Genomic DNA, 17,412 nt, shown 5'->3' with positions numbered 1-17,412 from the left:
ATAAAAATGATTCCTGGGTTTCTTCCTTATGCACAAAATTAAGGGTAACTTGCTTCTAAGTTTATTGCACTTCAAATTAGCACTCAATAGTTTTTTTTTTTTCTTCTTCTTCTTCTTCTTCTTTGGGGGTATAATTGAAATTTAGCCAGACAGGAACTGGACACAGCTTTCTAAAAGAGCACACTTGCATCAACTCCCTCCTCCAGGCACTCCCTGGAGCCCAGCAGTGAACTTTGTCCTCCCAAGTCCAAAGACCTTTGTGCCCTCCTCGTTACCAGGAAAGGTGCCCAAGTTCCTCACACGCAGGACGCGGGCAGCGGGCGGCGCATGCCCAGAGAGGCCGTGTGCGGCAGACCGCCCGGAGAGCTAGGGGATAGAGGTTCCCGCCATTTTGTCCGGCCCGCGACCCAGCTGGCCCCTCCCGGAGACTACAAGTCCCGTGAGCCCCCGGGGCTGCACTTCCTACCCATCACTGTCCGGCCCGCTCCCTATACCCACCTCCTGGGGGCCAAAGGCTCTGGCTGCCTCCCGGCGGCCGGCGGGCCAGGTAGGATTTCCGGAGGAAACTACTGTGGAGCCTGAGGAGGCGGCAGCGGCTGCGCCCCGGTGAGTTCGGCGAGCAAGGGAAAGTGAGCGGGAAGTGCGCGGGGTCGGGCTGCGGGCGCCTTGTAGGCTCGGGCCGCGCTCTTGGCTCCGCGAGGGGGTCGCGGTGCGGGCCTGGGTAACGGCCGGGCCGTGGTCGCTTCGGGCCACGGCGGGGCGGGCCGGGCAGCCGCCGCCTCCCCCGTCCGCCTACAACAGTTCGCGGTGGCTTCTCCGCCTGTGGCGCGTCCCGCGCAGGCTCGCCCTCTCCGCCTCCCGCGACTTGGCGGGGCCCTTTTGTCTGGGCTGCTTTGCACCCCTTTGTGCCCGGGCAAGGAGTCGCCTCCTCGGGGGAGTCCGCTGGGCCAGACCCTGAAGGGGCCGGTCCCTGGGGATCCGGTTACGGTAACAGGTCGGGTCAAAGTCCATTTTTCAAACCTGCCGTCCTTCATACCTCTGCATCCCACCTGGGCAGACCTGAGGCTTTGGAGCTAAGCAGAGACAGATGGAGTTTCTGTTGAAAACCTCGAGGTTATTGTCCAACTTTTAAACGTCAGCCCCGGGTGGCTTCAATGCACTAATCTCCAGGCATTTTTCTCGGTTAGAGGGTTGGGCCTGTGGGAAAGAAGTGAGCACCCCCTCCTCGGGAAACCGGGAAGGGATCAAATTTGCTGCCATATCTCTATGGGTCGCAGCTGTGATCAGAGTATCAAAGAACCAATGCGGATGGGCAGAATGGTAGTTCACACACCTCTAGAATCTCGGAGAGAAAGTGATTTATTTATAGGGCAACGAGCAGTCTCTTCATTCACTGCATGCAGAAAAAGACGACTGTATTTCATCCAGCCGCACAGTTCCTCGCCCCCTTGTCCCCCTAAAATCCTTATCTTATTTCTTCTGCTTAAGACAAAAAGTTGAAAGCAAATGTCCATTAATAGAAGCATCTGCTTTATAGAGAAACCAGAAACCTAGTGGCTTCTAGAAAGCAACAGAAATAATAGAAGTGAAGCCAGTTGATGGAGGAGAGGCAGTAGATTCTTACTGCAACCAGTGAATTGTGTGATCATATTTTGCTAGTAGTAGCTTTATGTATGTCCCGTTGGAAGACTGCATTACTAGGTTCAGCTTTAGGTAAAGCTTTTTAAAAGCCATTGCAGATACTCCTTTTGAAAAATAGATTAGTCTTTCAAGTCTCTGAAATGAGGACAACCAAGACCCTTATACATGAATCAGGGAAGGTTACCAAAGTTAGGTAGGCAAAGTTCTTTGTACTTTATTACTTTGTTTGATATCATAATGGAAATGATTTACTGAGAATCCCAGATTGTTAGCAATATTATATAGGGATGGAGGTCTTTAATAAAGTTGTTCTTCAATTTTTAATCCATCAATGAAGTGGGGATTGTTTGTGTTTTTCTAGCCATGCTTTGAAGAAGCATCCACAGGATTACTCTAAAAGTTGGCTGTTACTTATTTGTTTAAACATGACAGTACTATCAGCGTTATTTTTTAAGAACAGTTCATATCCGTTATGTAATTGAATTCTCACTACAATTCTGTGAGATGATTGTTCTCCCATTTTAACAGTGGATGAATATTAAATTTTCAGCCTCTGAAATGTTAAGTGACTTGCCCGAGGTCACACAGTTAACCTAGTTAGAAACTAGCAAACCATATTCCAAATCCAATGCTCTTTCCGTTACCTCACACCTAGTGCAATTATTTATCATAACACTACCAACAGCTTGTGATTTGCTGAAATTTAAATAATGGAAATATTTTCCATCAGAGCAGACTAATCTGGAAGGATCTGAAGTTTTGAGAACCATTAACAGTGTCGTACTGAACCATGAGACATACTGAACATTGGTTCTGTCACGTTGTCTTACTGTATGCTGTGATTACCTTGTCCCTAGGCAGAATGGCAGTTTTATGGAGCCCTGGGTGTGGAAGGGTAGTGAGTTACTGGGCTGTGGTTTTAACTAATGGTTATTGAAAGTTTTACTTACTAAAAGATTTTGACTAATCTTTGCTTAAAGGTATATTAAGAAATATGTTGGAGGACATGTATACAGCAGCTTTGGCTGTGGAAACTAACATTGGAAGAAAGAACTGAAATTCAGATACTTCTCTAGCCAAAGAGTCAAGGCTTAAGAAAGTGCTTTCTTAGTTTTCACTTTTAATAAAAACTTCAGATCAGTTTCATACTTGCAGTTTAAGCCTTGGATTTCTGTCAGTACATGCAATGAATGTGACATCAGAAATATAAACCTACTTCACCTCTCTCAGTTAAATTCTTCTTAGGTAAAATGCATTACATGCCAATGGAATTGAATCAATACAATTAGTCTAGCCTTCCTAACTAGTAGAAGCCTGTTATAAATCTCTCATTTATCATGCCATCATAGTGGGAAGGGGCTTTTTTTTCTATGTGTTTTTTGCTGTTGGTCTACTCTATTTTAAAATCAATTCAACCATTCATTCAATCAACAAATATTTATTGAAAGCCTGTTGTGTTTTAAACACTTTTGTAGACCCTGAAGACAAAGCAGTGAAAACAAAACTGATGGGGGCAGCAGGTGGGGGTGAGGGTAAAAGGGAGGAGTAAGACTGTTAATAAGTACTAAATAAATCCTCTTTTATTTACTGTGCAATCTTGAGCAGTAAGCTCTTTGAACTTTAGTATTCTCATCTTTAACATGGGTGTAATGATTCCTGTTCTACTTAGCTTGTGGAATTGTTTCCAGAAGCTAGTAGGATTAAAATTTGGTTGCATTGTACCCTTCACATTCCCGTGGTAAGTTACTGTTACAACTGTTAGAACTGGAAAAGGAGCATTTGGAAGAAATGTTGTTTATAAAGAAAGAGACATCATGTATAACTGAAAAATTGTGCTCTACACACTGGAATTTGATACAACATTGTAAAATGATTATAAATCAACAAAAATGTTAAAAAAATTAAAAATAAAGAGACAATGAATGGACTCTGGTCTGAGAGAGTCTGATGTCTCATTGGTTTTTTTTTTTTTTTAATTATAGGCAGTTTACAATGGGTCAATTTCTGATGTACAGCACAATTTTTCAGTCATACATGAATGTACATATATTCATTTTCATATTCTTTTTTACCGTGAGCTACTACGAGATCTTGTATATATTTCTCTGTGCTATACAGTATAAACTTGTCTATCTATTCTATATATATCTGTCAGTATCTACAAATCTCGAACTCCCAGTCTGTCCCTTCCCACCCTGATGTCTCATTGTTAAACCTTCTGTGACTGTTAGTCACGTCTTCACATGGGCTACCATAACCCTTTATGTAGACTTTTTAAATAGCACTTATCAAATAAGACTATTCTGTGTTGTCACAGTTAAATCTCTTAATGTTAGGGACTGTGTCCTAGTCTGCATTCTTATGCTCAGCACACAGCATCAGGTATTTCATTGGAACTTTTTAAATGTTTGTTAACTGAGTAAGTAACAAATGGGCAGGGGCAGTTGTGGAGAATACCAGAACACAAATGCGGAATGGTTCTTTTATTTAGCAGATTTTTGTTTGTTTTGCTCTTTGTGTGCTAGAATCTGGGTTATGTTCTGGCAGGACAAAGATGTGAAGGTATATAGCTTCCGCCGTGAAAAGCTTACAATGTTACACCACCTAATAGTGTGGTGAGTGTTAAATAGGGGTGTGTTATAATAGAAGTGAGGGACTGAATGATTGTTTTGGTAGACAGTGAAGGAAGGCATTACGGAGGACATGATTTTGGAGCTTATTCTTGAGTGATGAATAAGAACAGTTATTATAAAGGTTATTTCACCCAAAGGGAGCAGTTTGAGCATAGGAATGGAGATGTGAAAGTATAGGGAACGTGTCTGGGGAAGAGTGAAGAGTCTGGCATGGTTAGGAGGTATTGCAATTGGTTTTTAACATTTTTTGGTTCAGGTACCCCCTCTAGAAAATTTGAGAATAGCAATAGATTTTTTACCCCAGAAAACTGCACAGAAGCAAACATATGCATATCATTTTAGGAAGCTATGGAATACTTAGGGATCTCTGGACCAGTGGGGCTGAGTAGTTGAAAAGTGCAGTGGCTGGTGGAAGGAAAGATTGGTGGCTGTGTGCTGAGGAGGATTTAGAATGCTTCGTTAAAGACTTCAGGCTTTATGATTAGGGAATTGCTAAACCATCAGAAGTTTTTAAGCAGGTAATTGGCATAATCTGATCTGTTTTGACAGGTAATTGCTTGCTATCTTCAGGGTAGGTTAGAGGGTTCAGGAGCATATTTAGAGTAAGTGCTAAATAGAAGGCAGGATTGAGGGCCTTTTTTGGGGTTTTGTTTTGATTTTAAAGAATGGGAGAGATTTGACATGTTTGAAAGTAAGGGAAAAGGAGCTATCAGAGAGGCAGATATTAAAAATCTGCACAAAATAAAGGGGAGATAATAAGGAAAGTTTGGGAGGAAATAAAATCTAAAACTCCTAAAGAGGTGACTCTTGAAAAGGAAACAGAAAGAAAGAATAGGAGAAGATGTGTTTGGAAGTGATGGAGGTGGAAGTTGAAATTGGAGTGAGTTACTAACTGCCTATTCTACACTCAGCCACTGATCTAGGAACTTTCCTGTGTGCTATTTCATTTAATTTTACAAAAATTATGTAGAGTGGGTGGGCATTTCCATTTGACAGTTGAAGAAAGTATGGCTCAGAGAAATTAACTAAATTTCCCAGAGGCACTTTAAAGTAATTGAAGAGATCTGGAACCCAGATATAGTTCAGCTTCAAAGCTCAGAGTCATAATTTCTACCTTATGTAGGGTCTGTTAATGTCTAATGATTTCTTTTTAATTTTTCTGAAGAAATAAGTTAGCTGCAGAATAATAATAGGATAGGGTGGGCTAGAGGACTTCAGAGGGTGTTAAAGTTTGAAATAGGAGTCATGGAAAAGGTAATGGAGCCAACCAGAGATGAGCAAAAGGGCAGCTAAGCCACAGTTTGGGCCCAACTGAGATCAAACAAACCATCCAATAGGCCATCCATTCTGTCTTCTCCATTCTCAGACATTTCTTGAATACTACCGTTGATGCGTTCCTTCGAAGACACACTGTATTGCAGTGGGAGGCTCAGAGCAAGTCGCAAGTCTTTTGCTTCAATTTTCTCATCTCTAAAAGGGTCTCAATTAGTCGATTTCTCAAATTCTAGGATTTTATGATATTCCAAGGAGTTTTAGGAGAGGAAATGTGTTCAGTGACTGATTTTTAGGGACGAGATGGTTGAAACCATATAGCTTTCAGATTCAAGCTTGATTTTCAGTTTCACTTCTCTATTTTGTTTAAAGCACCAGGTATTTGTTTTGACAATTTGACAGTTCTGATGTATTTACTCAGTATAATGTATTTACTACCTTTGGAGTGTAAAAACCTGGATTCTAGTTCTAGCTCCATCGCTTCTTGGCTGTGAATATCCAAGTCAGCTAACCTCTTTACACTTTAGTTTCCTCATTTATAAAATTAGGGATAGTAACCATTTCTTCAGAAGTGTCAGATGAGATAATGTATGTGACAAGTGTTTGTGAACTGTTTAGTGTTTAATAAATTTAAGAAAAGATATTATACCTGGCAAAGAAAAATAGGGTAGTACCATTATCAGTGCTGTGAGGGAGCCAGCACTGGTTTGAAGTGTGTCCTTCAGTTCCTGAGTACTTAGTGGTAAGGGAAACCTCTCAAGGTGTACACAGTCAGTGCATTGAATTTAGACATTTATTCATAGTATATAATGTTGCTGGGTGTTTTTTCAGGTGTACATTCAAAATCAAATCTAATCTTGAATCAAATCTGACTTTTAAAAAAAAACCTTCCTTGGTAAAGATTCTTTTTCATTCTCTTAAATGTAAACTTGTTAGCTAAATTTCCAGTATTTTTGAAATATATTTTGTTTAAGGGTAGATAACAATGTTATGATATCTTATAGAACTTAAGTGCATTGCTTGATTGTTTTTTTCTTTGTGGTTGACTGATTCTGATGGAATGCAACATAATTTCTTACGTAGAACTGTCTTAGCCCACCTTGACCCTGCAGGTGCCATCTAGCTGATAACCAGCATACTTGATTCTCCCTACCCAGCTGCTTACTCTCTTCTTTGTACTTGGTTTGGAAATACAGTGTCAGAAACTGGCATAAAAGGTTAATGATTCATCCTTACCTTGAGTGATCCCAGAGCACTTTGTCCATATTTCTACAGGGCTCTTTTCCCTCTGTAGCTTATTTACTTCTTTATTCTCCCCACTAAATAGTACCTATTTATGAAAATAAACTGAATTAAGGATTCTTACGTTGTTCGTTTCAATTTATTTAACTATTACAAATAATGCTGCCACATAGGTCTTTGTACCATGTAACTTTTTAAAAATGAAATTACTGGATTAGCAGGTATGAATATTTGTGCCTGATTTGTACTGCCAAATAGTTTGCAAATATCAATATTCTGTGGTATTTGTTTATTGACAATGAGTCTTACTAATAATGGATTTTAGTATTTTAAAATATGTATATTTCTAGTTTAATAATTGTAAATCATGCATAATTGCTTTAACATTTTAATTATTAAGAAAGTCAAGCTCTGAAGCTGCAAGATGCCTGGATGCTCAGTCTGAGGCCAACACTGCCAGGACCAATAGCAGGAGAGGGGCTCTGCTCTCCTCTTTCAATAAAGCTGTTGACCTAGTTTTTTAAAAAGACATTTTTTCATATGACTGTAAATTCTGTTCTTGTGTTTTGCTCTTTCATCTGATTAGGTCTTTATAATTTAAGATACTTTTGTAAGTCTTTTATTATAGGTATTAATTTATTTTCAAGTTTATTAAAAGATTTTCCCTAGTCTGTAATACTCATTTTTAGTTTAGTTTTGTTTTATACAGGAATCTAAATATTTCATTCCATAGCTATTTACTGTTTCCTTTGCAGTTTCTTGTGTTTCTTCCATTCTTAGAAAGTTATTTCTCCATAGGTAGAACAAATATTGATTTCTTCTCTCTCTCCTTTTTTAACTTTTGGAAAAATAAATTTTGATGTATGGGAAAAATGTTCTAAGTTAATTTTTTTTCGTAATGCTGCCAGTTATTCCTAGTACTAATTGTTTTGTGAAGATATTAAACTTTGGAAGATATCTTGCACTACTAATATTTACCTAGGCCATTAGAAATTAAAAATCTTCACTTTATAAAGGATCAAGGATAAGAAAAAATAAAGTATCTTTCTCATATAATTGTTGATATATTTTATTCTTATTTACCAGTCTAAGGTAAATAAGAATAAAATATAGAAATGGTTGTTCTTTGGGTGGATTGATTGTTTATTGTTAAAAATTGGAGCCCTGGAATACTTTTCCCCTCCTCAGGTGGGTGACAGGTAGAAAGGGGGAGAATAACCTATAATAGTGTCCCCTCTCCCTCGTGGATAAATCCCTATTAAAAATACTTCCGGTAGATACCAAAGAGTAGCTGGATAGAATCAGTTAGAAGGTGTGAAGAGTACTTTTCACTTCCTTTTGATTGCCCTTACCCAGCTTTGCCTCCTGGTCCTTCCTCTGAATTAAATTTGAGAGAGAGCATTATGATTCAGGATGTGATTGCATGTTTGTTGAAGTATTAAAAAATGACAGTGTTTCTTACCTAGTGGTGATACCATTAAGATTGGGTATTTTACAAACAGCCTTTTATATATTCTACATGCTTACATAGAATTAGGTAAGAGATGATTGGCTTCTGGGATATCTTTGTATAATGAGAGAGGGGTTTCATCCTTCCATTGTAGCCACAGCCCACTAGGACCATTCTGTTAAATGAATATGTCTTTGTATACTGTGGTGTAAGGTAAATGAGAAGTCTGTTTTTAAGTGTCCAATTCAGTGGTATTAAGTACATTCTCAATGCTGTGCAGCCATCACCAATATCCATTTCCAAACTTTTTCAACATCCCAAACTCTGTACCCGTTAAATAACTATTCTACGTTGTCCTCCCCACTTAGCCCCTGGCAACCTCTATTCTACTGTCTCTCTGAATTTGCCTATTCTAGGTTCCTCGTATAAGCAGAATCATGTATTTGTCCTTTTGTGTCTGGCTTATTTCTTCATATTTTTTAAACTATTTCCTCTTTGTGCTTACGTTTGTTTTATTTTGTAAAAGATCAGAAGCTCTTTAACTCTCTGGAGCAAAGACACCATTTGAGTGAATTAGAAAAGCAAGCATTTAAGTATCTTCAGGGTGCTTATGTTAAGGATTATTTAATAAAAGTTTTATAGGATTTGGTAAATTAAATATTTTAGTGTTGTTAGGGCTTTTGGAGGGCAGATCAGAAAGGGAAAGATTAAGGAGTAGTTGTTGAGCAACTTCTTTTTCAAAAAGATTAAACACATTAACCTCCTAAATATCAATTATGCCACATTAAATTCCTGTAAATAGTGATTCCTAAATATTATTTCATGAGGAAATATTCATACTTGATATATGATCCAACATACGTGAAACTATTTTTTTAACCCATTTAAGTCATTCTTTCAATTGATCATTTTTACTTCATTTCTAACACTATATAGATATATTTAACTAAACTTCATCTATTAAAAAGAAACTTTTCTTGCCTGAACCCCAACTTTAGTCTCAAGTATTCCAGGAGAAGAAATAAGATGATTAATTCTGGTCTGTGAATCTTAAAAATGATTTTTAATTGTAAAGGAAATATACAATAAAAAATGCAGGTAATATATAAAATAAAAAGCCAAAGTCCTTATCATCACCTTACTGTCTCTGTTTTACTCTCACTCTTGTCCCCTCCAAACTTCCACAGAGAGTTAACCACTAATTAACCCTCTTGGTGAGTACTCTTATAATCCTACCTTTCCTTCTGCAACTTGTTTCTTCTTTTCATTCAACAAAATGAGTATATCGCTTTATGTCAGAGCATAATAGATATCCTTCACTCTTTTGAATGTCTGCATAGTATTCAATGTATGAAGATTTCATACTTTAACCATTTTCTTGCTGACGGACATTCAGGTATCCCCAATTTTTGCCATTATAAAAAATACTGTTGAGTCTAGTGTATCTGTACTTTAGAAGTAGAATTGCTGGGTCAGAGGTTTACAAATTTGACTAGTACTGCCAAAATGTTTTCCAAAAAGATACGTCAAATTACCTGTTATTCAATGTATGAGAATACTTTTCTGTACATTAGCATTATTCATTAATTGAATACCACCAATGCTAGACATTTTATTTTTATTTTTTTCTGGCTTGAGATATGATTGGCAAATAAAATTATATGTATTTAAGGTTTACAGTGAAATATTTTGATGTACATATACATTGTGAAACGATTACCACCATCAAGCTAATTAACATATCCATCACCTCACACAATTACCGTGTGTGTGTGTTGAGAACACTTGAGATTTACTCTCAGCAAATTTCAAGTATACAAAACGTTATTATTAACTGTAGTCATCATGCTGTACATTAGGTCTCCAGAACATATTCATCTTATACCTTTTGATCGATATCTTTACTTTTCCCCTTCTTCTCTCATCAAAACTTTAAATCTTCAAATTTTTAGCCATTCTGATAGGTAAGAAAAACCAGAACAAAACTCAGTGTATGTTCACATTTTCCTTATTAGTAATCAGGTTGAACATATTTTCATGTTTATTAGACATTTGTATTTCTTCAGTGAATTCCCTCATCATTGCCATTTATCTTTTCATGTGCCTTAATCATGTAACTGTTTTAAAAGCTAAAGTTGACAAATATAAATTTCATTTCTTTTTATTTTTAGTTTTGGGATAAAACTATATTTGGAGATTTTTAAAAATAGTATTCTCATCATAGCTAATGTTTACTGCCAAAATTATTTTTTAAAAAGATTTGATACATTATATCACTGAATACTGTAGTTTTTAAGGGGGCAGGGGAAGTAATTAGGTTTATTTCCTTTTTTAATGGAGGTTCTGGAGATTGAACCCAGGTCCTCGGGCATGCTAGGCAGGTGCTCTACCGCTGAGCTATATGCTCCCATACTATAGCTTTTAAAAGCATGTTTTGTTCTGGGGGATTTTCTCAAAATGTGATGTATATAATGCCAAGAAGAAACAGGGCTACAATTTTCTGGGTATAGACTTTGTCATGCTTACTGATGATGAATTGCCCTTGCTGAGATCTGTCCTTTATAACTGATATTTCCTGAGAGTACTTTTGCTTATCATTGAGCCACACCTCTGTTTTAAAGCTGATTCATGCTGCTTAGTGGTGACAGAAGGGCTGTGTTTAACTAGGAGGAGAGGGTCACAGTTTTGGTTTTGTTTTTTTAATTGAAGTATAGTTGATTTACAATGTTGTATTAGTTTCTGTGTACAGCATAATGATATATTCTTTTCCATTATAGGTTATTACAAGATATTGAATATAGTTCCGCGTACAGTACAGTAGGACCCTGTTATTTGTCTGTTTTGTGTATAATAGTTTGTACCTGCAAATCCTAAACTCCTAATTTATTGCCCACTCTTCTCTTTGGTGACAATAAGTTTTCTATGTCTGTGAGTGTGTTTCTGTTTTGTAGATAAGTTCATTTGTGTCCTTTTCTTAAGATTCCACATGTAAGTGATATCATATGGTATTTTTCTTTCTCTTTCTGGCTTACTTCACTTAGAATCTCCAGGTCCATCCATGTTGCTGCAAATGGTATTATTTTATTCTTTTTTATGGCTGAGTAGTATCCCATTGTATAAATATACCACAACTTCTTTATGCAGTCATCTGTTGATGGACATTTAGGTTGCTTCCATGTCCTGGCTATTGTAAATGGTGCTGCTGTGAACATTGAGGTGCATGTATCTTTTCAAATTAGAGTTTCCTCTGGATAAATGCCTAGGAGTGGGATTGCTGGATCATAGGGTAAATCTATTTTTAGTTTTTTAAGGAATCTCCATACTGTTTTCCATAGTGACTGCACCAAATTACATTCCCACCAACAGTGTTGGAGGGTTCCCTTTTCTCCACACCCTCTTCAGCATTTATTTTTTGTGGACTTTTTAATGATTGCCATTCTGACTGGTGTGAAGTGATAATTCACTGTAGTTTTGATTTACATTTGTCTAATAATTAGCACTGTTGAGCATTTTTTTCATGTGCCTATTGGCTATCTGTATGTATTCTTTGGAGAAATGTCTGTTTAGGTCTTCTGCCCTTTTTTCAGTTGGGTTTTGGTTTTCTGTTACTGAGTTCTATGAGCTGTTTGTATATTCTGGAAATTAAGCCCTGTCAGTCATGTAATTTGCAAGTATTTTCTCCCATTATGTAGGTTGTCTTTTCATTTTGTTTATTGTTTCCTTTGCTCTGCAAAGGCTTATAAGTTTGATTAGGTCCCATTTGTTTATTTTTGCTTTTATTTCCTTTACTCTAGAAGCTGGTTTGAAAAAAATATTGCTGCAATTTTTGTCAAAGAGTGTTCTGCCTATGTTTTCCTCTGGGAGTTTTATAGTATGATCTTACATGTAGGTCTGTAATTCATTTTGAGTTTATTTTTGTGTATAGTGTTAGAGAATGTTCTAATCTCATTCTTTTACATATAGCTGTCCATTTTTCCCAGCATCACTTTCACAGCAGTTTTGGCACTGCTACTTTACTTATCATGGGCTATGACTTTCCTAGCTTTTAGGAACCATCTTAGTGGTAAGTTCATATCATATTCTGATGTTTTTTCCAGGATGTTAAATCCTGTATCTTGGGAGAGTGACCAGTGACCTTATGTTCTGGTCCTTATGTTCAAGCTGCCTCAGAATTCAGTTACATTTGCGCTCCCCTGGCCCTTTCCCATACATGTTGGCTAAGTCTTACAGCTCCCTTGGGTTATAGTTCCTTTCTGACCTTATTAGGCACAGCACATCTTCCTTCTCTGATATCCTCGTGTCCTTTCCCAGGAGTTTATATGAATTTCTGTAGGTTTTGTTTGTTTACTGGGGGATTTTTTTTTTTGCATTAAAAACTTGCCTTTTTCAGTCCTCTCTCTCCTCCTCCCTCTCTACCTCCCTCCATCTCCCTAAAAAATAAAATAGAATAAATTTAAAATTTGCCACTAGCCTTACACTCTAGTAAATTCAAGATGGAGATTGGAAAGGAACTTGAATGATGTCTATTTTAAAATGAAAATTAGCCTTAAATGTTTTATGCCATTTTTATATTATGTCTCTGTATGTCAGCCTCCTTAAAATAAATCCTAGTCGACAGTGTTCTCAATAAGTTGTGAATTTCTATAATGTTCCAATTTTAAACTATAATCACTATTACTGAATTGGGTTTATTTTTTAAGAAATATAAACGGTGTTGGGTTTTAAGTTCAAAGTATATCATTTATCTTTTTCTCTTTTTAGAAACTCTATCCCATCTCCCTAAACTAGTTGGTAGTGGCATGGAAGATCCATTTGGTGAGTATCTCCTACATTTTTCTTAGTAAATGATATTTGTGTTTTACCCTTTCCTCCATTAAAGCTTTGAGAGTAAAGTGATTTTTTTTTCATGTTTAATATGCCAAACTCTCTAGTTTATTGGTTCTCAAACCTTTTGGCCTCAGAATCCCTTTATACTCTTAAATATAATTGAGGGCCCCAGAGAGCTTTGTTTGTATGACTTATATTTATTGATATTGCTATGTTACAAATTAAAATGGAGACATTTTAAAAACATTAATTCATCTAAAAATAGTTAATAAACCCATTATACACTACATAAAAAAGATTTTTTATGAAAAATATCTCCCAAAATAAAAAAAATTAACAAGAAGAGTGGCGTTGTTTTACATTTTTGCAAATCTCTTTAATGTCTGGTTTAATAGAAGACAGCTGGATTCACATATCTGCTTCTGCATTCAGTCTGTTTTGTTATTACATACCATGTAGTTTCTGGAGAATTGACTATACGGTTTGGAGATAATGAGAGTGAGAAGACAATGTTTTTGTATTATAAAAATAATTCTGACCTTGCTATGAGGCATCCCCAGTGGTCCCTGTACCATACTTTGAGACCTGCTGCTCTAGAATGTTAGTTACTTTAAACAAAACAAAGAACCATTTGGCAAGTTAAAATAATAAGTTTTAAATTCTGTATTGAACAACATGGTTAAGGGAATATAAATCTAGATACACAAAGATTTAGTTATCTACCTTCTTGACTAAAAAGTCATTCACTGTGTGTTGAACTGTATTTTTCTATTGACTATAGTTTCAAAGTCTAGGGTATTCAATTAAAAACAAATGATGAGGAAGGAGAGTATAGCTCAGTGGTGGAGCACATGCTTAGCATGGACAAGGTCCTGGGTTCAATCTCCACTACCGCCACTTAAAAAATAAATAAACTGAATTTACCCCCCTCCCTTGCAAAATAAAAATTAAAAAAAATATAACAAACAGGGAAGTGGGCATAGCTCAATGGCACAGCACATCCTTAGCATGTACAAAGTCCTGGGTTCAATCCCCGATACCACCATTAAAAAAAAAAAAGACAGACATATTATAGACTTGGAAGACTAGCTGAGAAGTACTTCCTACTTAAAATATACATCAGCCGGAAAAAAGAACCAGGGACAGTTTTCCTTGTTTTACCTCAGCATGCTGGAGGCAGATTTTGATTCAAGCACTCTGTGATTCTTCACTGAAGAGGGAAGAGTCTGAATCTTTTTATGCCACTGTAACTTGAAGTGTAGTAAAAATGTTACCAAGTTTAAATTCTACTCTTGCACAATTACCAGAGAGGACTGAAATTAGACTTCTTGGGCTACTGGTACAAGTAATCAGATAGCTCAGATTAATAGCTGTTTTCTTGCTTTGACAAGACTGCTATTGAAACCTTGCTGAATCAGAATTTCTTCTCTGATTTTAATGACCTTAAATGGCTTCTTTAGGACTTTTTTTTTTTTAACCCTGAAGTGTACTTTACAGTACATCTAGCTTATCAGTGAAACTTACTGTGAACACTAGAGGGCAGTCAGTACTTAATTCGGAAATTTGTAGTTTCATTACCAAGTTAATTCTTTTTTGGAGGGGTGCAGGGAAGCTAATTAGGTTTATTTATTTATTTTTATTTTTTAGTGGAGGTACTAGAGATTGACTCCAGGACGTTGTCCATGCTAAGCTGCACAACCTACCACTGAGCTATACTCTCCCCGCTCAAGTTAATTCTTAAGAGCATCATTAATAAACAGTTTGGTAAATTGAGTTGGTGTAGTTGCCTGGTGACAAATCCTAAAGAACATGTCCATATGATAAGCTAGAGTAATGTATGAAACTTCAAAGGTTTTTACAGAAAATACTGTTTTTTCCCTTCTGAGTGACCGCCTAACCTAACTTAAGCATAACTTAAATTTAATCTAATCTAATTAATTAAACTTATTAAAATAATTAAATTTAACTTAAATTTAAATATAACTTATATTTACTAGAGAACAGCAAAGGCTAAGTTGCTGTGAAAGTTGCAGGTGGCTAGTGGTCAGTGGAAATATAAATGGGAATATGCTTTTGACCACTAATATGGAAAAAGGTTTGTCTTCTGTGCTAGTGAAATTTTTTTCCTCTTACATTTTAAATCTTAGAATTTGTAAATTAACATTTATATTCATAATGTGGTTTTCTGAAAAAAATGGAAATGATTCATAGTTATGTATTTAACAACCAGGCTCCTCTGACTCCTCCATTCTTTTTTCTAAATGTTATGCTGGTTTTTTCTTTTTTTTAATTTTTATTTTATTTTATAGAAGTCTAGTTGATGTACAATAATATATAAATTACAGGTGTACAATATAGTATAGTGGCTCAAAATTTTTAAAGGTTATATTCCATTTATAGTTGTTTTAAAATGTTGGCTATATGCTCTGTGTTGTACAATACCACTTTAGCTTATTTTATGCATAATAGTTTGTAGGGTTTTTTCATAATTTGCTTACAAAACATACATGTGATTAGAATTTGGTTACTGAGTAATGGTCCATTCAGTGCCATCTGACAAAAAGAATTCTGAATGTAAAATGAGTTTGTTTCTAAGAAGGAGCTCTAGAAGACGGGCCAAGACTTTTGTTATGATTAGATTAGCTAAGAGTTATGTAGATACAGTGGAAAAGACTTATTTGTTACATTCTAGAAATAAAAGTGAGGGATTTTTAACCATCAAGTTCTTTTGGGGGGTGGGTAATTATGTTTATTTATTAATTTATTTATTTTAATGGAGGTACTGGGGATTGAGCCCAGGACCTCGTGCATACTAGGCACACAATCTACCGCTGAGCTGTACTCTCCCCACCTTAACCATCAAGTTTTAGTGAGACAGGCCTAAAGGCCTCTGGAACGTTTCTTACATGGACAGATATTTACACATTTTATTATATAATATTTTAAAATCACATTTGTTAATCTCACCACTGGTCTCATAGGAAAGTCTTTAATATTGGGAAGCTGATAAGCTCACTCTGGTGAAATGTTTTCCAAAATTCTAATTTTCTCCTGGAAGCTTGACCTATGTCACTGGCAACAAGTACTATTTGTAGTGACAGGCTTACTTCATTCATATTTGAGAAACTATCTGGAATATTTAAGCCGAAATAACATAGTTTGTCATTCAATCTTCCCAGTAAAAATGGTATTTCATGAAAAAATACTGGCTAGTTCAGCTTGCAACTCACTCAAGTGCCTTTCCTGAAGGTAACTTACTCTTGTACTTAAGTATATGCTTTGTGCATACTTACTGTTTGGTCACACAGAATAGTAACATGTACAGAAGTCTTGAGACTTATTTAAGAATTGTTTACAGCTTTCTCAAGGACATTCTTAAATTAAAACCAGCATTATTTTTAACTGCAGTTATGTAGTGGTGAAGAATATGAGTCCTACTACAGTTTGGCGCCGCTGCCTCAATTTGTGCAAAGGTACCAGGAGTTTTGCTCACCATTGCTTTTGTACCCTCAGCACAAGTGTCAACACAGTGAAAAAAAGGAACTAATTCTTTAGTATTATTAAGTATATAGTTATACCTCTGGACTCCTGAAAGGATCTTGGGGATCCCAGGGATCGATGTCATACTTGCTTTAGTTTCCTGATGTTCACACAGTCTCTTTGGTGGAAGTCATGAACAGAGTCAAGACAGTCCTGGAAATTGTATTGGGCAGGACTGCAGTGTGGATCAGGGCTTGGACATTTGGCAGAAGAATGATCAGAGGGACTGAGCAGCTCTGTGATCTCTCCAAAGTTGACCATGTTCTACCTACAGCTTTCAGGAATAGATTAAAGAACACTTCTGTGTGGTGAAATGAGTGTTCTGAACTCATTAGGCAACTCAGTATTTTGAGAAAAAATTTGCTAGAATTTACTCAAGACAAGCTGAAGGCCACGCTCACCTGGGCACTATGTTCTCATTTTAAAAAAGAGAATAAATGGCAGAGCTCTTGGTGATGACACCCTTCAGCATGTATGTCCCTTGAGTTACACAGCTCCAGTCTGGACAGATGTCCATCTGTGTATGGTACACAGCTGTCATCATGGGGTATCCTTTCTCACCTGGGGACTTTGCTTCTCTCCTGTGTTACCTCTTTTTTTCCCCTACATCCTATTTCTTCCTCTTTCTTGATTGCCAATAGCTTCTTGATGATGGAGCTCGTGGAATAATTCTTTAATTTTCATCTCTTTTTTCCTTTAGCTGTACCTCCTGAAAGGTTTCTTCATCTTTATATTCTATTAAATTTTTCTTTTCCACTATTATGTTTTTAATTTCTAAGGGGATTTTTTAATTCTCTGAATGTTTCT

The 17,412-nt window shown here is 36.6% G+C and overlaps 1 protein-coding gene across 1 annotated transcript in view; it reads left to right on the top strand.

Annotated features, from left to right (window-relative positions):
• The first annotated feature begins 450 nt into the window (after nt 1-450).
• Nucleotides 451-17,412, top strand: part of PHACTR4 (phosphatase and actin regulator 4) — a 74,608-nt gene continuing 57,646 nt past the window's right edge. Inside the window, exons 1-2 of the mRNA XM_015240477.3 lie at nt 451-606; nt 13,000-13,053. Of these exons, the coding sequence (XP_015095963.2) occupies nt 13,038-13,053 (16 nt within the window). The 5' untranslated portion in view covers nt 451-606; nt 13,000-13,037. The remainder of the gene's footprint in view (nt 607-12,999; nt 13,054-17,412) is intronic.

The sequence above is a fragment of the Vicugna pacos genome, chromosome 13 (genome assembly GCF_048564905.1).
Source record: "Vicugna pacos chromosome 13, VicPac4, whole genome shotgun sequence".
Lineage (NCBI taxonomy): Eukaryota > Metazoa > Chordata > Mammalia > Artiodactyla > Camelidae > Vicugna > Vicugna pacos.
Note: the sequence above shows the minus strand (reverse complement) of the source record. Positions and strands in the feature narration are given on the sequence as shown.